At 42.7% G+C, this 27,124-nt stretch overlaps 1 protein-coding gene across 1 annotated transcript in view; it reads left to right on the top strand.

Moving 5' to 3' along the window:
• The window catches only part of PTPA (protein phosphatase 2 phosphatase activator), a 175,024-nt gene that overhangs the window by 72,872 nt on the left and 75,028 nt on the right, over positions 1–27,124 (top strand). Inside the window, exons 4-5 of the mRNA XM_077478505.1 lie at positions 7,638–7,763; positions 10,041–10,158. Of these exons, the coding sequence (XP_077334631.1) occupies positions 7,638–7,763; positions 10,041–10,158 (244 nt within the window). The remainder of the gene's footprint in view (positions 1–7,637; positions 7,764–10,040; positions 10,159–27,124) is intronic.

The following is a 27,124-nucleotide window of genomic DNA, read 5'->3' as shown; positions in this document are numbered from 1 at the left end:
CTCCAAAATTGATAAAAAGACGAGAAAAAAAAATGGTCAAGGAGGCTGCCAAGAAGCTTACAGCAAAAAAAAAGGAGCTGCAGGAATATCTGGCAAGTACTGGCTGTGTGGTACATGTGACAACAATCTCCCATTCTTCATATGTCTGGGCTATGTGGTAGAGTGGCAAAATGGAAGCCTTTTCATATGAAGAAAAACATCCCAGCCCAGTTAAGTTTTGCAAAAACACATGTGAAGTCTCCCAAAAGCGTGTGGGAAAATGTGTTGTGGTCTGATAAAACCAAGGTTGAACTTTTTGGCCATAATTCCAAGATATGTTTGCGCATCACCAAAAACGCCATACCCACAGTGAAGCATGGTGGTGGCGGCATCACGCTTTGGGGCTGTTTTTCTGTAGCTGCAACAGGGGCCTTAGTCGAGGTAGAAGGAATTCTGAACAGTTCCAAATACCAGTCAATATTGGCACAAAACCTTCAGGCTTCTGCTTGAAAGCTGAACATAAAGAGTAACTTCATTTTTCAACATCACAATGACCCAAAGCATACATCCAAATCAACAAAGGAATGGTTTCACCAGAAGAAGCTGAAAGTTTTGAATGGCCCGGCCAGAGCCCAGACCTAAATACAATTGAAAATCTGTGAGGTGATCTGACGAGGGCTGTGCACAGGAGATCCCCGAGCAATCTTACAGATTTTGAGCTTTTTTTTTTTTTTTTTGCAATGAAGGGTGGGTAAATAGTGGCAGGTCAAGATGTACCAAGCTGATAGACTCATGCCCAAAAAGAGTGCTGTAATATTAAATCCAAAGGTGCTTCAACAAAGTATTTAACCACTTGCCGACCAGCCGCCATCATTATACTGCGGCAGGTCGGCATGATCCCGTGAACCGTCGTAGCCCTACATCAGCTTCTTTTAAGCAGGCTAGCACTGCACTGCGGTGGTGCTGATGCTCATGACCGGCGATCGCGGGCACGAGTGGCAGAACAGGGATGCATGTGTGTGTAAACACACAAATGCCCGTTCTGTGAGGACAGGAGATGCAGATCGTGAGTTCCTAATAACTAGGAACCACGATCTGTCATCTCCTATAGACAATCCCATCCCCCCACAGTTAGAACACACACTAGGGAAGACAGTTAACCCCTTGATCGCCCCCTAGTGTTAACCCCTTCCCCGCCAGTGACATTTATACAGTATTCAGTGCATTTTTATAGCACCGATCGCTGTATAATTGTCAATCAACTGAAAAATGTGTCCGATGTTTCCGCCATAATGTCGCAGTCTCGATTAAAATCAAGGATTGCCGCCTTTACTAGTAAAAAAATAAAATAAAAATAAAAATGCCATAAATCTATCTCCTATTTTGTAGACGCTATAACTTTTTTGCACAAACCAATAAATATACGCTTATTGCAATTTTTATTACCAGAAATATGTAGAAGAATACATATCAGTCTAAACAGGGAAAATGTGTGCTTTTAAAAAAATATTGGGGATATTTATTATAGCAAAAAGTACAAAATATTGTGTGTTTTTTTAATTTATTTTATTTATTTTATTTTTTTTTTCAAAATTGTTGCTTTTCTTTTGTTTCTAGCGCAAAAAATAAAAACCACAGAGGTAATCAAATACCACAAAAAGAAAACTCTATTTGTGGGGAAAAAAAGACGTAAATTTTGTTTGGGTAGAGTGTCGCGCGACCGCGCAATTGTCCGTTAAAGTGATGCAGTGCCGTATCGCAAGGGTGTGCACACTTATGCAACCATATTATTTATTTTTTTACTTCCCTCCAGTTTGTTTCAGTTTGTTGTTCAATTGAGTTATACAGTTTATAGGTCGCATTAAAGGTGAAAAAAGTTCTGAAATGATTTATCTTTGTCTCCCCTTGAATTAAAGCTGAAAATCTGCATTTGAAATTTATTATTTCGTTTTAATTTTGTTCTGGTCACATACAGAGCTAAAAGTATTAAAATTGTGCCTGTGTCCAAATATACAGTTGGATCCATATATATTTGGACACAGGAACAATTTTCATACTTTTGGCTCTGTATGCCATCAGAATTGAAAAAATACAAATTAATTTTAATTAGTTCAGACTTGAAGCTTTAATTCAAGGGGTTGAACATAAATATCAAGTACAAATTTTAGGAACTAAAACTATTTTTATACACAGTCCCCCCCTTTTCAGGGGTTCAAATGTAATTGGACAAAATAATATAATCATAATAAAAATGTTCATTTAATATTTTGTTTACAATCCTTTACTAGCAATGACTGCCTGAAGTCTAGAACCCATGGACATTGCCAAAGACTGGGTTTCCTTCTTTCTGATGTTTTGCCAAGCTCTAACTGCAGCTGTCTTCAGTTGTTCTTTGTGGGTCTTTCTGCCTTTTTAGTTTTGCCTTCAGCAAGTGAAATGCATGCTCAATTGGGTTGAGAGGTGATTGACTGGGCTATTACAGAATATTCCATGTCTTTTTCTTAAAAAAGCTCCTGGGTTGCTTTTGCACTGTGTTTTGGATCATTGTCCATCTGTACTGTGAACCTGGGCTCACAGTATATCTCTAAAAACTGCAGAATGAATCCGGCTGCTTCGGTCACATCATCAATAAACACCAATGACCCAGTGCCACTGGAAGCCATGCATGCCCATGCCATCACAGTGCAATCTCCACCATGTTTTACAGATGACATTGTGTGCTTTGGAGCATGAGCTGTTCCAAGCCTTCACCACACTTTTTTCTTCCCGTCGTTCTGGTACAGATTGATCTTAGTTTCATCCATCCAAAGAATGCTTTTCTAGAACTGGTCTGGCTTTTTTAGATTTTTTTTTTTTGGCAAAAGTCTAATCTGGCTTTTCTATTCTTTATGCTTATGAATGGTTTGCACCTTGTGGTGAACCGTTGGTATTTGCCCTTGTGAAGACTTCTCTTGATTGTAGATTTTCACAATGATGCGCCCACTTCCTGGAGAGTGTCCGTCACTTGTCTGTTGTAAATGGGTTTTTCTTTACCATAGAGAGAATCCTGCGATCATCCACCACAGTTGTCTTCCATGGACGTCCAGGCCTTTTTATGTTGCTGAGCTCACCAGTGAATTCTTCTTTCCTCAGAATGTACCAAACTGCTAATTTAGCCACGCCTAATGTTTTACCAAAACCATATAATATGAGGTCAAACCTTAAGAGTTTAAATTTGTATGCAATCAGGCAGGCCCTTACACTACAGGGTTTTGGTAAATCTGAAGACAAAAATCTGCAGAAAATCTAATAGCACGTACACACGGTCGGATTTTCCAACGGGAAATGTTGGATGTAAGCTTGTTGTCGGAAAGTCTGAAAATGTGTATGCTTCATCGGACATTTTCTGTTGGACTTTCCACCCACACATGTATGATAGTAGGTTCTCAGGTTTGGTCTATAGAGGAGGCGGGGGAAAAAAACCATCAATTGATCAGGAAAATTCCACCTGGCTGATTGCCTTGTAGTTGTTTCCCAAGAAGGTTCAGCCAGGGCATGTCATCTGGGGAGCTCCAATTGTAACCAGCCCAATTTGAGCAACACTCTTATGTCTATTAGCATTTGTTTTGATTTTTAAGGTCTGTTTACTTGCAGCAAAATCACAATATGGTTAGGTGTGATAACTTAGCCCATGCCCTTCTAGTGATAGCATTGTCACATCCCCTTTGATGTTACCATTTCCTAATAAAGGAGGTCAACAATGTACTATTAGTACAAATCACAGTAACACCCAAGGAAACTTAATGGTGGGAGGGAGTGTGTGTTTTTGGTAATTCGGGTAATGTGTGTATTGAATGCATATTTGCTTTGCATGTGTCTGGTGATGAGGTGGACTGCTGTTACTGTAAATGTATTTCCACTGGAAAGAATGTGTATTGCTAGCCTCTAATGTCTGGGAATTGAGAAAATTGGTTGTTTCTCTGAAGTATCTGTACTCCTACCCTGCTGATTAGGTATGGGCTCTTATGTATTGCTAAAATGAAGAGTGGCTATTGATATATCCTAAAAATGAAAGAAAAGAAGATATCTCTAGTTGGGATGTAAAACCCTCTGCAGTACTTACTGTACCTGTTGATCCATGTCGCCTCAGTCTTCTGCCTTCTGAAATTACAATTGCTTTTCAAAAAAGGACATTTTGTTCTCAAGGAATCGGTGGTGCACCCAAACATCCCTCTGTCATATAATGTTCTAGGTCAGTTGACATGGTCGTTTTATTCAAGTACGGAGAGTGCTTTGTTGAAGCGCTCCCCCACCGAAGCAGGTCAAATCAAGGTGTCCTTGGCATCAAGCCAGCGTTGCCCTACTCTCTCAAATTTTTTGGGGCAACCCCTTCTAAGGTATGTTGCTTTATATAGAGGTAGCGCTTTATTGATTATGTCTTTCCAATATGACACTGTGGGTGGTTCAGGTTTTTTCCAACACAACAAGATAGCTTTAGCTAGGGGTTCCTTGAGCAATTTCTGCACCTCAGATAAGTTCCCACTGACACCATTGATCTTATTAGCTTTTTACTAAATGTAAGGAGCATTCTAACACTGACCATCACTCTAATGTATCATGAATTGTAGATTTTTTTTTTAACAGTGGTTCCCAGAAACCAGAAAGTTACTTCAAGGGATCCTCTGTGTTTGAAAAGGTTGAGAGGCTGCCATAGGTACTCAAATACCAAACCCAGAAGAGCGAGTAGAAAGAGTCCTTTGAAGAGGGGCAACATCCTATCAATTAAGCTTAAATGTGTCCCTGGACATTACATAATGGTCATTTGTGAGGGCACAATCTGACAGCTAGAAGATCTTTTTCAGAACAATGACATCACACACATTGGGATGATCCAAGCATGCCTGTTTATGCTTGGTGGGTTATTGTTTTCCCAAATTCGATAAACAAAGGGTGCCTGGTTCCATACCTACATATAATTATCTCCATAACTCATGTTCATGGCCAAGGCCAAGGTCAGACAGACACTTTTAATGCCTTCAGTCAGTTAACTAGCGTTTCCCCTAACTGACACTATTGTTTACACATCTTATTGGCTTTTATAAGACCCAGGAGATTCTAAGTAGCATGAAAGATGACATAGACACTGCAAGTGAAGGCTTCCAGAAAGTCCATAGGGTCACAGTGTAGCAAACGTGGCAGAATGACAGCGGAATAAGCATGAAACTCTGATCATAGGTGTAAGATTGTGTCTAGATTCACAGGGACACCCTCTGCTGTCTCTCACTTCTCAAGTTATTGCAGTTCTTCAAAACAGGCTGGCTTAAGAATTTACCAAAAATCTGTGTTACGAAAATCTATTGTCCTATTACATAGGGCTTTCTTGTGATTTTGTTTATACCAGCTCATCAATCTGTACAGAACTGCAGTTCTACCCTATGTTCTTCATTCTCACTACAACACAAGCATTAAGGAGGTTGTAAACCGGTGGAAAAAAAAAACCCAAAAAAACCTGCAGGACAAAGAAATAATGAGCTAGTATGCATCGCATACTAGCTTATTATGAAATACTTACCTTGGAATGATGCCCTGCGTTGCCACCCGCACTCTGCTCCCACGGCCGACATCTTTCACCGGAGTTACTTCCGGGTTCGTGGGCTCCAGCGATGTGATTGGCCGGAGCCAAGATGACCTCACTCCCACACGCGAGAGTCGGCAATCATGGCACAGGCCCTGAAAAAACAGCACCATTAGATTATAGAATGCCATCCACATAGATAGCCCTGTATTTTTTCAGGGTGTGCAGCCTCTTCATTTCTAAATATGTGATTTTTATATTTTGTAAACCTATATAGTACCCTGCTGAGGATACAGATTGTACATTAACTTCTTCTGTAACCAGAAGATTTTTGGTGTGTGTGTGTGTGTGTGTGTGTGTGTGTGTGTGTTTTAGGTTGCTGGGAGCTGAAATTACACACTGCAGAGCTCAGTGAGGAGAGCTCTGATAGCTGATTGAAGTAAAAAGACCCCACACACACATACAACACACACACATACAACACACACACATACAACACACACACATACAACACACACACATACACACACACACACATACACACACACACACACACAACACACAACACACAACACACAACACACAACACACAACACACAACACACCACACACCACACAGCACACAGGAACATTGCTTAGACTGTCAGTTAGAGATCCCTCCCCTGTTACCCTTTTTCTCTTGGTGTCAGGAAAACTTGTCAGTGACTTATATCGGAGGGACAAGGCAGAAAACAGAAATGACACCTAGGGGGTTATTTATAAAAGGCAAATCCACATTGCACTGCAAGTGCACTTGGAAATGCAGTCACTCTAAATCTAAGGGGTAGATCTGAAATGAGGGGAAGCTCTGCTGATTTTTATCATCCAGTCATGTGCAAGCTAAAATGCTGTTTTTTATTTTCCTTGCAAGTCCCCCATGGATCTACAGCGACTTTACTTCCAAGTGCAAAGTGAATTTTCTTTTAGTAAATAACCCTCATAGTGTTCTGTATAGAGACAAGTACACACTTTATAGAGATATGCTCATTTCATATTTCCTGTATGAGGTTTTCAACCATTTTAATGGAGAGAAGGGAGGGCTCCTGGGGGCTTGGGGGTAGCCAGAGGGCCTGTCTCGGCTTTGTTTTTTTGTGGGCTGGGGGAATAGGGTCTTCAGGGTTCTTGCAGTGTGTTTTGGAGGCCCTGTGGCAAATATTTAAAAGGGTGTTTTTTTTTTTTTTTTTTTTTTAAATCAATCAAGGGTTGCCAGATCCAGGTACATTTAGGAACATTGTCTACCAATCTTGACTCAATTTTTCCATTGATCATGGCTTGTATGTTACCCTGTTTTTTGGTTTCAGCTAAACATAGGTTTTTTTTCTCTAGGCCTTGGTTATAGTTTACTTGACTGCTGTGAGGTCACGCGTTTCAATTTTGTGACTGATTACTTTTACTTGATTGACAACCTACAGATTAGCACACCCAAAGTGCAGCATACAGGATGTTTTGCATTGGTTGGAACAGGCTGTTTTGAAAAGAATTAATTTTCTGGCGCTCACATGTTTTTTCTGTACTTAAAAATGTATGCCCATGCATCTGGAGGGAATACGCCTTAAAGCTGGCTGCAGAAAGTAGACATTTACTTTGTGAATCCTTGATTTAAGTTTTAGGTTAGCACTCTGACACACTCTCCTGCATTGACAGCTAAGGCTGGACCAATCAGATGCAGTTACTGGTCACCCAAGAATTTTCCGCTCTGCTCCATTTGCAAATCCGATTTTCTCAAGCTGGGTGATGCCAGCAGGGCCAACCACAGTTTAAATTGCAAGCCATGTATGGCCAGCGTTACTCTATCAATCATTATAAAAAAAAGTTTTGGCTACAAAACCAAATATCATTGTAGCCACAGACCTTACTCCATTGCATGTGTGATATTCATTTCTGAGGTTACGCTGTCCAAAGCAGTCAGTCAGATCTTTTTTTATTTTATTTTGTAGCACATAGTAATTAACATCTAAACATTTGCTTTGAAAAACACTTTTTATTTGATACTCTACCCTTCTGTATATCTAAGTAGCTTATCTGGTATTGCTGACAAAGTACTAAGTTTGCTTTTGGCCCACAGGCAGTTGAGAAATTAATGGCCTTGCTGGACACATTAGATCGCTGGATTGATGAAACGCCCCCTGTGGACCAACCATCACGTTTCGGGAACAAGGCATTTCGTTCTTGGTACGCAAAGCTAGATCAGGTAGGATTCGTCCAGAACTGGACTAGACATTGTGTGACTTGTTGAACACCAAGTTTTTACTTTTTATATATTATCTGACTGTCTGCATAAACGCTAGTGAGACTAGAGAGTATATAGGAGTAATGGTAGACACAGATCATGTTTTTTTACTGGTTTTCTACACAATATAAATGGTATTTACTGTGAACCCAAACTCAAAAAAACGAGGGGTTCCGCTCAAGATTCCTGTGTGTCCTGGTCCTTTGACTCACTCTGAGGGTGCAGACTGGGGAGAGCTCATCCTGGCTCAATGCATGCAGTATAAAGGAATGAAACCACGGCATGCCAGGCTCGCACCATCCGGACCCGACAATCACTATAGTAGAAGCAGCCAGAGCCCGGCTCTGTTGAGGCCATACCCCAGACACGCTTCACCCTGCCCACGTGACCTAATCACCTCCACGACTAAGCCACAGTGTGAAATGCATTGGGGATGTGACCTGGGTAGAGCCAGGCTCTGGCTGCTTCTACTATTAATGACTGTTAGGTCCAGATGGTGTGAGATACTCAGGATTGTTTCTTTCCTTTTTATATGGCATAAATTGCATTTAGCTGAACTGCACTGAAAGAGTAATGAAGTCAAAATAAACATGCTACATGATATCTGTTTCTGTTTCAGCAACATTTATCGCAGCCTGTGCTTTCTTTCCCACTGTGATGGAATAACCCCGTAAGGGTGCAACCTAGTAGCTGTTAGATATTTCAGGCTGAGAGGGAGCTGTCTGCAGTGTTCTTCACTTAGTTACAATTGTAAAATCTTTCCCCCTCACAAACATACATGTTCTTCTTAGAGCTAAATATTTGGGCTCGCAGTTTTACCGCCCACCTAAATTCTGCCATTACTACTGGACAGGGCTGTACACATGCTGTGGCTGCAATGCTTTGCGGCTTTTGCAATTTTAACTCCGCTAGCAGAGTTTGATAGGTGGTACAGCCTGTCAAATGCATCCAATGTAAGTCAATGGTAGCGCACTACAACTTTAAGCCAAATAATAGGTCTGTGGTTTTAGTATAATATTTAATACAAAATCCCCCTTGTAATTAAAAAAAAAAAAACAAGATCCACCGTTAATCACTTTTCACTGACACTGCCGCTCATATGAAAGAGCCTTTAAGGAAAAGTACAGTCCTGCAGTTGGGCCGCGCCTCTACCACCCCCCCCCCCCCCTGAACCGATATTCCTTTTTAGCTGCAGGTAGCAGAGGTAGCAACCGGGGGGGGGGGATGGGGGGCAAGCTTTGTCAAGATTTATGCCCCCTGGCACTTTCGGTGGGCATAGTGTCTGCTGTACGCGACCCATTCAACTGAATGGGGCCCTTTTACAACTGCCCGGGAACCGTGTGTAAAGCACATAGTTGCGGTGTGCTAGTGCAGAGATCAAAGGGTTAAAGCAGGCTGTGAGGAGGCAATGCAACGCCTCCTCATTGCTTTATCAAATTCTCTGTGAGGAGCGATCCAAATCAGGATCGCTATTCAGAGAATGCCGATACTGTAAACAAGCCCCTAGTCCTTTTATGAAGAACTACTCTAAAGCAAGCCATAGATTTGATTGCGATTTTCTTTCCTGCAACCACGGGTTATAGGAAAGAAAAACGCTTGTTTTCCCCATCTATGCAGGCAGTGTTGATGGGGGGAATCCCTCTTGCTGATCTATTGTGTTCTCCCGGTGGGGGGTGTTGGATCACGGGAGCTGTCCTTGCTGGGAGAACACAGTGAATATTGAGAGCAGCAGTAGCCACTGGCAATAATTGCTTGCTAAAAATCAGACATGCTGGTTGTACCCAAGTCGATGGATGGATCGACTTGTCTCGGGTACAATCAGCCTGCCCATAGATGGATCGAATCTCAGCTGGTCCCTGCTGAACTGGCCTTTTATACCTCTAGGGAGATGCTACAGTGGGAATCACATGCCATTACTCCTGGTGGCATATCTACCCACCATAGAGTTTTGGGTATTCTCAATCACAATGGGGTGTCTTTCTTCTCGTTTTAAGGTTAAATCAATGAAAAATCCAACATGGAGAGCAAGAGCTGTCAGCCTGGGATCCTAAGATCTGTAAGAAACTGTTAGTTGGTTTAGGAAAGATTTGATTATTAGTTATGGGTGGACTGACCCTTTAATGTTCTGATTCAGTATACTGTAGCTGGAAAGATGCACGCTTGTCGTATGCACAGCAGTCTTCATTGCTCCAGCAGAGAAAACCAGAAACATGCTTAACACCCGGGTTTTGTTTGCAGGAAGCCGAGAATCTCGTTTCCACGGTGATCCCTTCTGAGCTAAGCGCTGCAGCGCCGGAGGTGGCTGTGTATTTAAAGGAGTCTGTGGGCAACTCCACCCGGATTGACTATGGCACAGGTAATGATGAAAATGGAGCATCTACTGAACATGCTGGGAGACGGATGATTTGTAAATTTAAAAAAAAAAAAAAAAAAAAAAAAAAAAAAAACTTAAATACATTTAATCACTTGTTAGATATGTGTGCACTCATTTTCGTTGCCTCTCCTAGGTAGTTTACTCCCATGACCTCTCACGTAAATGTAGTTCAGCTGTGTATTTTGCTACTAACTTTGGAACCTGCTTTTAAAGAGTCAAAAGAGAAATATGAGGAAGAATGCTGGTTGCATGGCTGGTATGCTAAACCTGTGCTTCAGCGTTGAGTCACTGATTCTGAAAAAAATGCAGATGAGAGTTCTGACTTGCCTGAATGCTTGTGCCAGGTCAGTGACTCTGGAGTAACCAATGTGGTTTACATGATCACCAGGCAAAGAGCATTTTCAGGAGGAAATCCGTATTAGCAGTCTCTGAATTTCACTAATGGCATGTTTGATTTTAAGGAAGAACGGCTTGGCTCTCAGTATGCAATTTCATTTCCCAAAATACATTTTACAAATACACCACTAACTGACTTACATGGCTTTTGAATGACTATCTAGTTTTACGGTAACAGGTTAGTCTCCTCAAAAGTGATCTTGCTTGGCTGAGTCAACACAGGCTTTCTGTGGGATTTCAGCAGCAGGATCTCCTTGTCCATTCTTATCCAGGGGGAGCATTTTGTGCATTCCCATATTTCTTGTGGGGGGCCCAGTTCTTTTGTTAGCTTAAAGCTTAGTCTAACTCCCACACCTTTTTCACCTCTTTTTATAGTCATATACACTAAATTTAGGATTTGTAACAATCTTTTAATGGGAACGCCCTAAATTACTCTTTCTCTTAGTGATAACACTGCATCCTGCCCTCCACTTCAGTGTTCTGTGCTGGCATAGATTAGAGACAGACACAACTCTGGCAAATGTGCCCTCACAATTGTTCTCATGGTGACAAAAATTTAGGATCCCAAGAAACGTGTAGATTATAGAAGAAGAGAAAACAAGGGAGAAGACAGAGTTCCTCATGGTGCAACAGTGTCAATTTCGTTGATAAAAACATTTTTATAAAAAAAATGTTGTCACCAGCCTTTTATGAAAAGTACACCACATTTTTGTCCACTGATGAAAGCTATGATGAAAATCAATTCTGTTTTTATCACGAACGAAAAAAAAAATGTGAGGGAGGGACCTTTTACCTCCATTTTATTTCTGCCTGTGTAGAGCCCATGAGTGCTTCCTTTCCCAGCAAGGATTGTTAGCACTGTGCAGCACTACAGGCCTCCTCACATGACCATCCAGAGCAGCACTATGCATTACAGGCCTCCCAACGAGAATCCCACTCTCGATTCATGACCGTCCAGAGCAAAGCAGTGTTAGTGTGTACATTACAGGCCTCCCCTCAGACCAACATCCAGAGCACTGTGTGTACTACAGGCCTCCTTTGACCACCGGCATTACAGACCATCCCTCAGACCGAAGACCACTATTCAGCACTGTCCAGCATTACAGGCCTCCTTAGACCACCCTCCAGAGCACTGTGCATTACATGCCTCCCCTCAAACCTGAGACCACCATCCAGCACTGTTCAGCATTACAGGTCTCTCAAACCCCCATTCAGATCACTGTGCAGCATTACAGGCCTGCTCAGGCCACCATCCAGAGCAGTGTGTAGCATTACAGCCACCGTCCAGAGCAGTGTGTAGAATTACAGCCACCATCCAGAGCACTGTGTAGCATTACAGCCACCGTCCAGAGCAGTGTGTGTAGCATTACAGCCACCGTCCAGAGCAGTGTGTGTAGCATTACAGCCACCGTCCAGAGCAGTGTGTAGCATTACAGCCACCGTCCAGAGCAGTGTGTAGAATTACAGCCACCGTCCAGAGCAGTGTGTGCAGCATTACAGCCACCGTCCAGAGCAGTGTGTGTAGCATTACAGACATAGTTCTGAGCAGTGTGTGTAGCATTACAGCCACCGTCCAGAGCAGTGTGTGTAGCATTACAGCCACCGTCCAGAGCAGTGTGTGTAGCATTACAGCCACCGTCCAGAGCAGTGTGTGTAGCATTACAGCCACCGTCCAGAGCAGTGTGTGTAGCATTACAGCCAGCGTCCAGAGCAGTGTGTGTAGCATTACAGACATCGTTCTGAGCAGTGTGTGTAGCATTACAGCCACCGTCCTGAGCAGTGTGTGTAGCATTACAGCCAGCGTCCAGAGCAGTGTGTGTAGCATTACAGACATCGTTCTGAGCAGTGTGTGTAGCATTACAGCCACCGTCCTGAGCAGTGTGTGTAGCATTACAGCCACCGTCCTGAGCAGTGTGTGTAGCATTACAGCCACCGTCCAGAGCAGTGTGTGTAGCATTACAGCCAGCGTCCAGAGCAGTGTGTGCAGCATTACAGACACCGTCCAGAGCAGTGTGTGTGGCATTACAGACACCGTCCAGAGCAGTGTGTGTGGCATTACAGCCACCGTCCAGAGCAGTGCGTGTGTAGCATTACAGCCACCGTCCAGAGCAGTGCGTGTGTAGCATTACAGCCACCGTCCAGAGCAGTGCGTGTGTAGCATTACAGCCACCGTCCAGAGCAGCGTGTGTAGCATTACAGCCACCGTCCAGAGCAGCGTGTGTAGCATTACAGCCACCGTCCAGAGCAGCGTGTGTAGCATTACAGCCACCGTCCAGAGCAGCGTGTGTAGCATTACAGCCACCGTCCAGAGCAGCGTGTGTAGCATTACAGCCACCGTCCAGAGCAGCGTGTGTAGCATTACAGCCACCGTCCAGAGCAGCGTGTGTAGCATTACAGCCACCGTCCAGAGCAGCGTGTGTAGCATTACAGCCACCGTCCAGAGCAGTGTGTGTAGCATTACAGCCACGGTCCAGTGCAGCGTGTGTAGCATTACAGCCACTGTACAGAGCACTGTGCAGCATTACAGGCCCCCTCAGACCAACGTCCCAAATCACTGTGCATTACAGCCCTCCCCTCAGACCACCGTCCCAGAGCACTGCTTTACAGGCCTCCTCAGACCACAAGAGCACTGTGTTCATCATCGGCCTTCTCGGACCATACACAGTAGCTAAATCTGTGGCTGTGAGTTTGTTCAAACCTTAATATCGTAAATAATAACATAATTGTATTTTGGATAAAAAAAAAAAAGAGTATATTATGAGTTTGGAGATTGTAGAGAAATACTTAATGCCTTACAATTTAACTAAACCCATTCGATTTTAGACAACGAAAGTTAGTTTTAGTCGACTAAAATGTACTGTAGATTTTAATTGACTAAATTCGACTAAAAGAATTGCAAATGACTAAAATGCGACTAAAACTAAAATGCCATTTTAGTCATAAGACTATGACTAAGACTAAATCAAAATGTGCTTCCAAAATTAACACTGTATTGCAGTAAGTTTATTGAATCATAATATGGAAAAAGCTGGGTACAAAACTATCGAATGGTGGTTTGTGCAGCCTACATTGTTGCATTTGAAGATTGCCATATGCATGTGGTTTGACACAACCTTTCTTCTGTGATCATGGGGAATATAGCTGTCTCCATGCAGAATCTTAGGTGGTCACTCTCACTCTCTGACTCTGACCTATGGAATCGCCACCAACAGTCTAATAAGTGCATGATACATTGTGTGATGGTCAGTTGGAAGAATGCTCCTTACACTTGTGGTCATTGAGAAGAATTTATCCCCTTACAGATAGCTAAAAACATCACTGGTGTCATTGGGAACTTATCTGAGAGGCAGAAATGGCTCATTGCTCAAGGAACCCCTAGCAACCTCTGAAGGAACCCTAGGGTTTCATGGAATTATCTGGTCTACAACAACAACTTACAAAGCCATCCATGACTCGGCCCCCAGCTACATCACTAACCTTGTCTCAAAATACCAACTAAATCGTTCCCTTCGTTCTTCCAAGTACCTCCTGCTCTCTAGCTCCCTTGTCACCACCTCCCATGCTCAACACCAGGACTTTTCCTGAGCCTTTCCCTCTCCTGGAATTCCCTACTCCAATCTATCTAATTAGTTCCTACTCTGTCCACATTTAGGCAATTCCCAAAAACCCTTCTCTTTAGAGCAGCCCATCCTGCATCCACTTAACAACTATATTTTGTATTAATACCAACATCAGCTCATCTCCCACAGTTACTACCTTTTTATATCACTTGACCCTCCCTTTTAGCTTGTAAGCTCGAACGACCAGAGCCCACTGATTCTTCCTGTATTAAATTGTACTTAAACGGTACTGTTGCCCTCATGTTGTAAAGTGATGCGCAAATTGTTGCCGCTTTATACATTCAGTCTTATGATAATAATAATAATGGTCTATAGAGACTTCAGTTTAAAAACAAAAAAACTGGATGCTGTTTGTAGAGGTACCCGTTGTACAGTGAATGTTCTGTGTCAATGGCATTTATGGATGCTGGTAAGAAAGGCCCCGGATACAAATCCTTCTTTGTGCAAGAAATATTTTATTAAACGCCAATATGTCTGCAAATAGCTTTGTCCAGTCTTTTCGAAAAAACTGCATCAACTCACACTGACTTGTATTGCAGAGGGGTGGGGGTCTGACCAGGCATCTTACAAAGTGCTGATTGCTGAGTGTACTAGGTCAAATTCTGGTGCCTATTGGAGTGCACAGTCATATGTAGACACAGTGCACATCTGCTTCAACAGAAAAGTGCTATTGGGACTAGGAAAATGAATGCTGTGTATCTGACTGTGTATCTGACTGTGTATCTATTTCTATGATTATTTCAGTTCAGTCCTAATTTTGTTCAATACATTAGAAATCAGCCAGGAAACCCATCTACAATAGCTTAGGCAGGCGTGCAGATCAAGGAACTCAAGAACAGAGATCCAACCTCTGTAGCCCTCCAGAAACAAGACCTTGAGGGATAATATGATCTTATGCGCTGACCACGCAAAAATGGTCCCACATAAAATACAGATTGTGATTCACCGGAAATGCATGGCTATTTTCGCACTTAGTAGCAAGCTAGGACAGGAAGTATGTTGATGTGTACAGATTTTCATGAGCGGCCGAGAAAAGGGCCTACAAGCAACTTGATAGGATTACCCCTCTCCTGAGCTCTGTAGACGTTTGTCCATCCTTGCTTTTAAGAGAAAAAGCTCCAAAGAGAATTCAGATAGGTGTATGTTGCTGGACCCTCTATTATCATTTGTTTATTTCTGCCTGGTTGCTTTGGGGTGCAGCACTGTATACATTACATGCACTCTCCAGCATGGGGCCCATGATCAGATGGCAGTGACTTAGTGGTACTCATTCTTGCTGGGGTCCCGAGTTTAGTTTGTGTTTCTATCTAATTGTTCTGGTTTCCACCCACAACCCAAAAACGTACAGGTAATTTGTTTGTGAGCAAACAGGCCCAGGTCTGTGTGCAAAGATGGGAGCTGATAAAATGCAAGCTCCTGAGTCAGGGGTTGCTATGAACTTTTACATATATTGCAGAGCCCTGAAAAATGTAGCTAAAATATTTCCTACAAGGGACATAATAATTGGCTTTAGTGACATAGCTCTATAGCAACATTTTCACTCCCACCCAAGGCTTACCAATTTTCCCTAGTCAACCAACTACTGTGCCATTTTTAAGTGCTCGTAAACCCTTCTATGTACTCCGTGAAGTGACTGGCCTCAGAGATTAAACAAATCCTCCTACATGAGTTGTACCTGTTTATCTGCATTCTTCTCTTGTCTATATCCGTTCAAAGTCCATTATTTATAAATGTCTTGTCTGAGATGTCAGAAAAAAGGGGACGGAGTGCTGAAATTTCACACTGCACAGCTCAATAAGGAGAGCTCTGACAGCTGATTGGAGGGAAAGAACACACCCCCCTTCACACAGCACACAAGAACAGGTTGTCAGTCAGCTGGATCCTTATTCTGTCACCTTTTTTTCTCTTTATGTCAGGAAAACTTATCAGATATGATTTATGCTGGTAGCAGTGGAATGAAGTAACAGACAGAAATGACACTTGGGGTTATTTACTATAGGAAAATCCACTTTGCACTGCAAGTGCACTTGAAAGTGCATGGAGAGTGCACTTGGAAGTAAAGTCGCTGTAGATCCGAGGGGGACATGCGAGGAAAATAAAAAACAGCATTTTAGCTTGCACATGATTGGATGATAAAATCAGCAGAGCTTCCCCTCATTTCAGATCTACCCCTTAGATCTACAGCGACTGCACTTCCAAGTGCACTTGCAGTGCAAAGTGGATTTGCCTTTCTTAAATAACCCCCTTAGTGCTCTGGATTGAGACAAGTGCACACTATAGAGGGATATGCTTTGTTAATATTTCATGTCTGAGGTTCATAACCACTTTAAAGAATTTATTATAATTAGTGTGGCACACATTGCTTAAAACACAGAATGACAGAGGCGCCTGAACTGCATATAGGTTCATGGTGCACTGATTGGCAAGTTGTTGAGGAACTGTTGCCCTGCAGTTCTGGGGTACGGATTTTAATTCCTGCCATGGACACAATCTGCATATTGTTTCTATGTTCTTCACATACATTTTTAAGCTTGTGTAAGCTTCCAAAAAATATAGCATAAAGTCTTTAATGAAAATTGGTCCTAGATTGTGCATTCCTGTATCAGTTCTCCAGGAGCATTAGAATGTAAGCTCCTTTGGAAGAAAGGTTCTAGCGTAGAGTAGCTATACTTAAGCCCTCGATAGGGTTAGCGCTCTAAAACCAATTGACACAATGGTAAAATGTAGACAAATGGACCTTCCTTGATTTTCCTTGTTTCACCACTAGGGGGCCCTGTTGTTGCAGCAGTGACTGAGGCCTGCAGTGGTTTTCTCTGTGCTGCAGCCCACTTCTTCCTGTGCTGTCATTTTTTTCCTCTCTCCCTTACATCATTTCTTGTTCTCTGTTAGTCACTCTAAAACGGTTTGTGTCTTGTAACTCCATGGGGTGACAGCATCAGTCACACGTGTTCGAGGGGCTGCTGTTAGACATGCGAGATGTGCTAGCAGCATGGAGCACATCTCGCATACGCTTAATACCTCCAGCAGCAGGCGCACATCTCGCTGGTACAGCAAATAAGAAGTCCAGCAGCTGAGGTCACCCCGTAATGATTTGTAAATTCTTTTTGCGCTGGAGAAATACAGAAAATCTTTTTTTTTTTTTTTTTTTTTTTTTTTTTTTTAACCCTTGCATAATCTCTAGCAGATAAATGCAAGCTGCGTGCAGCTGTTAAAGAAAAGTCGGCTATGGTAAAATACTACTGTATTCTCTGGCAAACTGCTGGGGAACTACAAATCCCATTATTCTATGTGGATAGCACTTAAAGAGCTACACTTTTCAACAAGTCAATGGCTGGCAAAGTAGCTTGTTCCCGCAGTAGCTGCAAAAGCATGGTGGGTTAGGAAGGCGGTGTGTAGTTGCAATGGAACAACTATATTAGTGGTTGCCCATAGAGTCCTATAAACCATGAAAAGCTGACCTGTACTCAGATCTTGAGTTACAGCTATGTAAGCTGTTTTGCCGGAATGGCTAAATAAAGTGAAATAGGTTGGCTGAAAGACTAACCTTTCCTGGGAAAAATGCTTAAGCAAGATCCCTCCATTGCCAAATGCCGAGGCATCTGGTCACATGATTCCCTGCTGTACGGAAAGAACAGCCAATGGGAACTGTGGGCAGAGAGCACATGACTAAATACCTAGGGTTTCATGTATAGGATCTGTGCTGGAGGGGGAGCCTTGAACAGAAAGGAAAAGTAAGTATCTCAGCTGATGTGTTATCTCTTTATCAAACCCAGCAGAACTATTAACGGCATTATGTCAAAGTGAATGTAAACGTTAACACTTCGGTGGCAGCGCAGATTATGTATCATTTGACCGCTGTTATTGGCTCTCACAGCATTCATATGATTGGAAGTCTGTCCTTGCTGACTCACGATCAGAAGCCATGACCAAGAGCTGTAAGTGACCGCTTGGTCAGGGTGCTGTGATGCACAATTTCAGTACGCAACCTCTGGCTGCTGTGGACACACATGTGCTGTGGCTGGGCAGCTGCACATATGCATTAGTAAGCAAGAGCAGGAGCTTTTTTAAGGCAGGGCAAAAGGGTCTGCCCTAGGCCCCATCATTGTAGTGGGGCCTAAAGCAGCTGCCTCATACTTGCCAACTATACCAGTTTAAATTATTTTATCCCTTGAAGTTTTAGTCCCGTGCTGTGTCCCGATATCTCAGTGTAAACTTCTGCTGCCCAGCTCTGCCCTATTGCCATATATATAGACAACTCACCTGTAGACCCTGTGTTTACATGTAAATAACCTGCATTGATATGTAAATAGTGGTGGCATTAATATGTAAATAATCGTGGACAGTGGAATTGATAATTAAATAGAGGCGGCATTCATATGTATATCATGCCCCCCTGAGGTCACATCCACCATCACTTCTGCTGAATGCTGCCCTCTGGGGAGGAAAAGGAGCATGCTTGAAAGTCCTGCCTACAATTGTGGTCATTAAGCCTAACATCATGTTCTGCAAAAGTGAGCAAATTGGAGGTGAAACTTCAAAATAACATGGCGCCACAGCACCCTGAATTTTGGTGCATGTGAACACGCAGTCAGCGTGTGGTACACTGTGCTGTAACCTCTGGCAACCAATCGCAATCACTGCCTGATCTGATTCAGTTAACTGATTTTGAGTCTAGCTGCTATTTATTGTATTTCTCAAAGAATGTGGAGAGCGAAATTGCATGGAAGAGGGGGCCCAAGAAAATGTTTGCCCAGGGTCCAGTCAATATTAAAGACGGCCCTGAGCAAGAGGTGAACACTGAACTTATATGGTCCCTTTTTGGTTTGTTAAATATACCACTGAGTCTCAGTTCACACTTATGTGAATCTGATGCGGTTCTGATCCCTTCCAAAATGCAAAGATTCACATATCAAGTGCAAAAACATTGCTTCCTATGAAAGGCTGTTCACATACTGTAGATTATTTTTATTATTATTATACAGGATTTATATAGCGCCAACAGTTTACGCAGCGTTTTACATTATAAAAAGGAGACAATACAGTTATACAATAAAATACAAGAGGATTAAGAGGGCCGTGCTCAGAAGAGCTTACAATCTAATGGGGTGGGGCAGGTGGTACAAAAGGTTGTAACTGTGGGAAGTGAGCTGATGAAAGTGGTAGAAGATTAGTTGGAGACGTGATAGGTTTTCCTGAAGAGATGAGTTTTCAGAGATCTCCTGAAGGTAGCAAGAGTAGGGGATAGCCGGATAGGTGGAGTAGCGAGTTCCAGAGCATGAGAGGAGGAGACGAGAGAACTTGAGAGTAGGAGGTCTTGAGAAGAGCGGAGAGGACAATTTGGGTGATATTTGGAGACAAGATTGGTGATGTAGCTCGGGGCATTGTGAATGGCTTTGTATGTTGTGGTTCGTATTTTGAATTTAATTCACTGGGTGATTGGGAGCCAGTGTAGGGATTAGAGGAGAGGGTTGGCAGACACTGAGCGGTAGGTAATGTGGTTAAGTCTGGCAGCAGCATTCATGTAGCTGTGGTACGGTTTGGTGTGAAGTGGTGCGACTTTAAGCTCTATAGCCTGTGAGAATCTGAAAAGCACAAATCGCACCGCAAAATCGTGCTGCACTGGCACTCCAAATCGCACACCACATCACACTGCATCATTGTGAACCTGGGCTAAAAGTGTGTTCTATCTGATTGGTACGTGCAAAATAATACCTGTTGATCCTGCCAGAAATCTTCCACGCTGATTAAATTCCTGTGCTCTCTGCCTCTTCTGACTGTTATCCTTACTATTGTTCCCGGTTTGAGAACTATAGAACCCAGTCCTGTTCTGGAGAAGAGAATGGGGGTGTTTTGTAGTTCTTTTCTCTAACTGTTGGCCTATTATAGTATGGTGAGTGAGTGTTGTCAGCAAAGGACAGGAAGTGGATTACTGGCAGAAATACCAGGTGAAAAAAAAAGTAAATCAATCATGGAACTAATGCTATCCAGCCATCAGTGCAGCTTTCCATTAACTCACTTGTTTTACTCTAAAGACAAAGTTCACCTTTAAGACTATGATGCACTTATATTTGGGGTGTAACATTGTGCTGGGCAAACCCCTCCCCCCCGACACAGTGGGAGGAGTTCTCCCACACAGCAGCTGTCAAATTTGATTGGTGTGGAGCTCCACACAGCAGCAGATGGACTTCTTGTTCTCAATGGAGGACAAGGATGGTGATTATCGCACTCCTCCATTGACACCAACTCCAGCTCTCTAACCAAAAGCCTGTACCTCGGTATGGACAGGGAGCTGGAGGAAGAGCCTGCAGGAGCCTGTGCACTGCACCCGCCATCCACTGTGGTTACAATGCTTTGCAGGCTCATCTGCAAAAAATAAAAAAACATATTTTTCTGAAAATAATGCATGTGATTATTGTTTTTTTTTGTTTTGTTTTTTGGGTTACAACTCCTTTTTAACCTTCAAAGCTGCGCAGCAGGTTGACTTTACTGCACCCCTCCTGAACAGAACACACTCACCTTTCCTTTGTACCCCTGCTCTGTACAGCTGCTGGCACAAAGAAAGATTTCCAGGAGATTGGAAGTCGGAACTCACTCCCCATCAGGTCATGTGACCGTACTGATGGTTGGTGAATGGCCCAGTACTGTCACATGGTGGGTAGGGAGAAACTGCTCAACTCTGTAAGCCCTGTGTTAAACAACTTAGAACTTACACAGGACTGCCTTTTTGAATATTTGCGGGGAAGCAAAGGAAAGATATGTACTATTGCGGAGGAAGGGGGGGTGTGCGACTTGTCCTGCGACTTGGGACTACATGATGCATGACAAGTCTTAACCCATGATTTCCAGTACCATTCATATCTGTGCGACTTCAAAGTAGTCCCCACTACTTAGGGCTGAGTTTGATGTGTGTTTTTTGTTTGTTTTGTTTTTAACGCTAATTTCTTTGTAACTCGGATTTCTCCTGCTATCAGCATGCTTCATGTCAGCACATGAATTGACTCCTGTACTCCTTGCACTTCTTCCTCTAACATTCCAGCTTTGCTGTATAGGGACTGCAGGAGAGTAATACCAGGTCAAATTTAGGTACACACACCGCTTGCATTGATGGTCATATGTGCCTTTTTTAATCTGCATAGAGGTCAACGTGAACAGTTCAGCCTAATTTCACCCAGATTTACGTTTTCCAGTAGATTTTTCTCATTTAAATTTAGTTCTCTTTCTTTTCATAATTCCTACCTCCTGCCATGGCCACTATTTCACACACTGAGGGTAAACTGTAGACAAAAATTCTAATTGGTCTGGTAGTAATGTTTTCAGCAGTCCACTGCTCGGAACTTATGATAAAGTCACCATTATATCTTGCACTAGCTTCTAACAAGGACCCCTCACTAGGCTTGGTGCTGTGTAGCAACATTTGAGAGGCTGAGAAATGAGCAAAGTGTTAACGTCTCCTGGCCTTTGGGGAATGCTGTTACACCAGTGCAAGACAGGTTTTACTGTCATCTCAACCCATTACAGGTTTAGTGTATGTGCCTTCAGCAAATACTTCCGCTCACACATGGCATTTTTCACCAATCTGCTGGTGACCACGTCCAGTCTCTATAGATCTGCTCAGATATCTGTTGAGCTGTAAATTTTACTTACAGCTTGGTAAGTGATCTTTAGATGATACTGACCACATTACCTAGTGCAGTTTTCAAAAACAACTTTTTTTTTTTGTGGAAAAACTGTAACAAACCCCTACAGGTTGAAGAATTTAAAACGTTGGAATTATGTATTAGGCAGGTTACCTCTTTCAGCATGTCTAAGCAGGTCTGAAGGATAAGAAACACCTCCATGGACCATAAGAGTTTTCATAAATGGTCCCTCTAACTCCTTGTGATCTGGAGCACACAAGTGGAACTGTTTTTGCATCTGATTTAGTTTACTTGAGTATTAGAAGTCCTTTCCAGTTTCTGGAACAAGATTCTAACAGGTCTGCCTTTAAAAAATATACTACTTAGACTAGGGATGCACCGATACCATTTTTTCTTTTACGAGTACCGATACTTTTTTTTTTAGTACTCGCCTTTACAAATTGTCAGCAACAGTACAAAGCATTGAAAAGTCATTTACAAATTAAATAAATTGATTTAGTTTTTTTCATTTTGTGTTTTTTTTTATTTTTTATGTGAAATGTGTAAATATATGTTAAAGTGGTTGTAAACCCTTACAACACACTTTGACCTACAGGTAAGCCTTAATCTTAATCTAGGTCCAAGAAATATCTCCTAAACCTACACGGTTTAGGAGATATTTGCCGAAAGACAGGCACCGCTGTCTACGGCGCATGCGCCGTAGTCAGCGGCGTGCAGGCGCACTGAGCGCGGCACCCGTCAACGGCGATATGCCATGCGTGGCGGCTCCCGTGCGCATGCACGGGAGTGACGTCATCGCGGCTTTTCCGAATGACAGCCGCGGAGCAGCGAGACCCACCGAGAAGATGGATGCGCCAGACTACAGGGGACAGCGGTGACATCGCTGGCTCCTGTGTCAGGTAAGTGACACATAATGTCACTATGCGATGCATAGTAGTCCATTATGCTTTACCTTTGCAGGGAATGAAAGAGGAAGTAAACCCATCAGGTTTTACTTCCTCTTTAATATATATGTGTGAAAATATTCACTAACAAAGCAAACAAAAAAAGTTTATAAAAGAAAAAATGGCATAGCTGTTCATCCATCAAAACTGCACATAAGTGTGTTTTATGTGAATGATCTTCTCTACAATTGGAATGTGTGTAATGTGGAAAATATTGCATTATGGCCATTAGATGGCAATGAGGGGTATACTCATTTTCTTTGATGGTCACAAGCCTCTAGTGGCCATAATGCAATGTTTTACACCCTCAAACTGCAGAGAAATATAGCCAAGGGGACATTTAGTTTTTCCCCATATGCACAGGACGAATTTACATGCAGTTTCAATTGAATCTTTTATAACTACTCCCCTTAGATTTGATTTTAAAGTCAGCTGGTTATAGGTTCAGTGGCAAAGTAAGATGTAATATTTGCCCTTATTTATCAGATAATTGCCTGTACTTCCCAAATGAGTTTCACACCCATCTGGAAATGAATGGCTAAAAAAAGATTGATGCGTCAATGCGATTCATTTGACAACCCAATGTACCTTGAAAGTGCACCCCAGTGCACAAATGTGAAGGCCACTCATAGTCTAAAAGGGCCCTTACAAAAGGCCATGTTGTATTGGCTAGTGGTAGCTTGCTCACCAAAATGCAACTTTCCATAGAAGTGGCTCCTTTGTTGGATGAAATATTGTATAATTTCAAGTGCTGGTGAGGGAGCAGCAATGGAGCATTGCCTTGCTGTGTTTGGTGTTGGGTAAAGGTAAGTTCAGTTGCAGGGATTCTCTCCCTGGGAGAAAATCTCCAGTTTGACTTGGTTCTTTAGCTAATCGCTTTAGATGGTTGCAGTTTGCATTCAGATCTGATAGTACAGCAAAATGCTGTTTAATTTATTCACACAATATTCATGCAGCCGTTAAAGATCATATTGAAATAGTACTTCCAGGTACTGAAAAATATAATTGACAAGTATACATGCATACATTTTGTGTGCATTTGTAAGGCTGGCCATAGATCAATCTTTTTTGGATCAGCCAGTGGGCTGATTGAAATAAATAAATAAAAAAAGCACATTCACCCATCCACTCAAGCAAGGTGTGCTACCTGCTGTTAGAATACACTGATCAGCACTGCAGTCCGCTTATTAAGAAAAATCATCCAACTTCCCATTGAACAAAAGTAGATAATTGGATTGACTTCTGTTGAACAGGAATGACCTTAGATGGATCGAAATTCAGTGGTCTCTGCTGGACCAGTTGAGTTTTGAGCTATCTATAATCGGCTTATTTGGTGGCTACTGACAGTTGCACAAAGCACTTCCATGTAAAGTTATGAGCTGTCCAAACAGCTTGCAATGTAACTAACTATACAATATATACAAGCACCTTAACAGACAAAGTTCACGTGGAAACAAAAGAGCCTCTTGTAAAGCAGATATTCTTACACCTTTCCTGGTGCTGAAACCACCAACCTCTGTTATCACGAAAAAGCACCAGTTGAAGAAGCTGCAGAAATTAACACTTTTGCAAATGACAGATTCCTCATCACCCACTTGTGTGGTTTCTCATCACTACAGGACACTGTAATCATGTAGGGTCCTGGCAGATTGGACCAGGCTTCTATTGGAAGTGTTGGATTCTGCAGCCCCTATAATCCTCACTTTCTCTGGGCAGGCACCACAAGAGGTATTAGATGTCTTTTGTTTTCACATGGATTTGAGGGACATAATCACTTTAAAGTTCTTCATGCACGCCGCAATATGATTGGACAATAACTATGCAGTATAAGGGCCTCCTGGTTATAATACACATAGTTCTGTAAATCTAGAGGAGAGTACACAGAAATTGTATATTCAGATTGTAACTTGTGTAGCCAGCTTTAGTTCTACCAAGAAGGCCCACCTAAACCACCCATTCAGTTTATATCTGATTATGTAGGCCATTGCACTAGATATTTGTCAGTAAATATATGAAAGGTTATATGATCTGTGGTAGTGCAGGGTCCTGTCACTGTGAAAAATATAGGGGAAAATGGAACAGGGTTTCCAGATTGTCATTTCTGAGCAGAGAAAGGTGGTTTTACATCTTTCTCTGGTGTGTCTGGGTATCCGAGTCTTGTCTTGTGTCTGGGCCTTGCCAGAATCCACCAGGCTGGTTGTGCAGCTATCCTCAGCCCTTATAACAGTGATGGCAAACCTTGGCACCCCATATGTTTTGGAACTACATTTCCCACGATGCACATGTAGTTCAGCATCATGGGAAGTGTAGTTCCAAAACATCTGAGGTACTAAGGTTCGCCATCACTGCCTTATAATCTAGGACATGACCATAGTTTGGGGCTTCACCCAAGAGACAGGAGCTCTCTGCATAGGGGTCAGGAGGACTCTAATCCCTCCTCAGGAGTCAGAGAGGTTGCGCGGGGCGGCCAGAGTGTGTATGTCTGCACAGTGCAGGTGCAGTGGGTGACAGAGAACCAAGGTACAGGAGCACTGAAATGCTGTGTTAGATGGTCTGGAGGACCAAGGCAAAGGCCTGAACAGCGGCACTGCCAAAGAGAGCCAGGAGGCTGAACATCATTTATGTTCGTGTTGATGGTGGAAAACTGATTTTCTGTATGAACTTTTTCCATTTTTAAAATTTTAAAGTGGACCAGCAAGTCCTTAAACAGCACTTCACAGAGCGGTCTAAACTCACTGGAAAGTCCTACCACTGATCGAAAACCCCCACAACATCACAGATTAAATTGTTAAGTGCTTAGCCATTATAGGACAAAGGAGCAGTCTGCTTGTATTTGCATATGTTTTTATGACTGATTCTATCTGGCTGAGGGGTAACCTCAGTCTTGGCATTATGAGAAAGCTTTTGCAGAAGGAGTTAAACCGGCATTAGAGGCTATTTGAAGTACAGGAATGGGAAGTCTGGGTGGGAGCAGAGAGGGGAAGGAAGCTGGGTAGGCAGGAAAGGTGGTAGATGACAGGGTCCATGCAGTGGATTCTGGGTATATTGCAGCCATACTGCAGTCATCTGTTTTACATACACCCTGGCAGAGAGCGTTGCATGCCACTAGAATGATAATGAAGCTGCCACAGATTAAATTAGCCGGTACGCTGCCGGGCAGTCTGCGATAATCAAAGCATGGAGGCTGACAAGGGCACACTGGGACTTTTAGTTCTGCTGAGCTTCAAATCCTGCAGTTTGTAAAGAAATGCTCAGCATTCATTGAAGACCTAGCACCTCAGCTGCCATGGACAGTGAAATGGGATATTTAGCAAAATAATTTCGGTTTGTAGACAGACTTTGGAACCACTTGGCTGGTTCAGTATGCTAAAAGCAGTGATGGCATACGTTTCAGTAAAGCTGACCATATTCTAGTAGAATTTCATTTTGATTTTCCGATCCTTAGCGGGGTCAAATCAATAGTCGTTTTTTTAACCAAAGTGACAAGAACATTCTAAAGATTTCAAACAAATTTCTAGCAATGTATGTTTTCATTTGGAAAATTAATTCAGTTGAATTTTAAAAACAAATTAAATTTAGTAGTACTTACAAACAACATTTGTCAAGTTTCTGTTGGCATCTTCGAATGTATTGACGAGATTCTTCATACAAAGATTCATGCACAAATCTACCAGTGTATGGCCAACTAAACCAGATTTCATCTTCCAGTGATCTGAAACTCATATTAGTGAGTAGTATGATAGCATGCTTGCCTGGCAGCGCTGGGATCATAGGCTCCGTTACCATAGAGTCCACATATCTCTGTGAAATCTCCCACAACTCAAACGCATAAAAGGCAGCTTTAAATTTTAAAATGGCCGTAATACGTTTCTATATGACTGCGGTGGGGGCATTGAATTGTAAGCTCCTTTGGTGACAAGGACTGATATGATTGGTTTCTGTGTAATATGCTGACACTATGTCAATAGAAATAAGTTGCTTTTTTGTTCTGTTTAAGGCCCCTTTCACACTGGCGCTGGCAAAGGACCCTGAAACAGCTGCGGCTGTGGAGCGGTGCGCTTGCAAGACGGTCAAAAAAAGTCCTGCAAGCTGAATCTTTGGAGTGGTGTATTTACCGCTCCTAAAGCACCCCTTCCCATAGAAAGCAATGGGGCAGAGCTGTAAACCTGCCTGCAAAGCGACGGTTTTAACCCTTTTTCGGCCACTAGCGGGGGTTAAAACTGCCCTGCTATCGGCCAAATAGCGCCACTAAAGCGACGGTAAAGCGCCGCTTTACCGCCAGCGCCCGCAAGTGTGAAAGTAGCCTAAGGTTCGTTCACACAAGCTCCTCAGCAACACATAGTCTGTAGGT

Source organism: Lithobates pipiens, unplaced genomic scaffold (assembly GCF_037356315.1).
Source record: "Lithobates pipiens isolate NorthernLeopardFrog02 unplaced genomic scaffold, aLitPip1_a1.2 Scaffold_1, whole genome shotgun sequence".
NCBI lineage: Eukaryota > Metazoa > Chordata > Amphibia > Anura > Ranidae > Lithobates > Lithobates pipiens.
The sequence above is the reverse complement of the archived record's forward strand: the minus strand, read 5'-3'. Positions and strand labels throughout refer to the sequence as shown.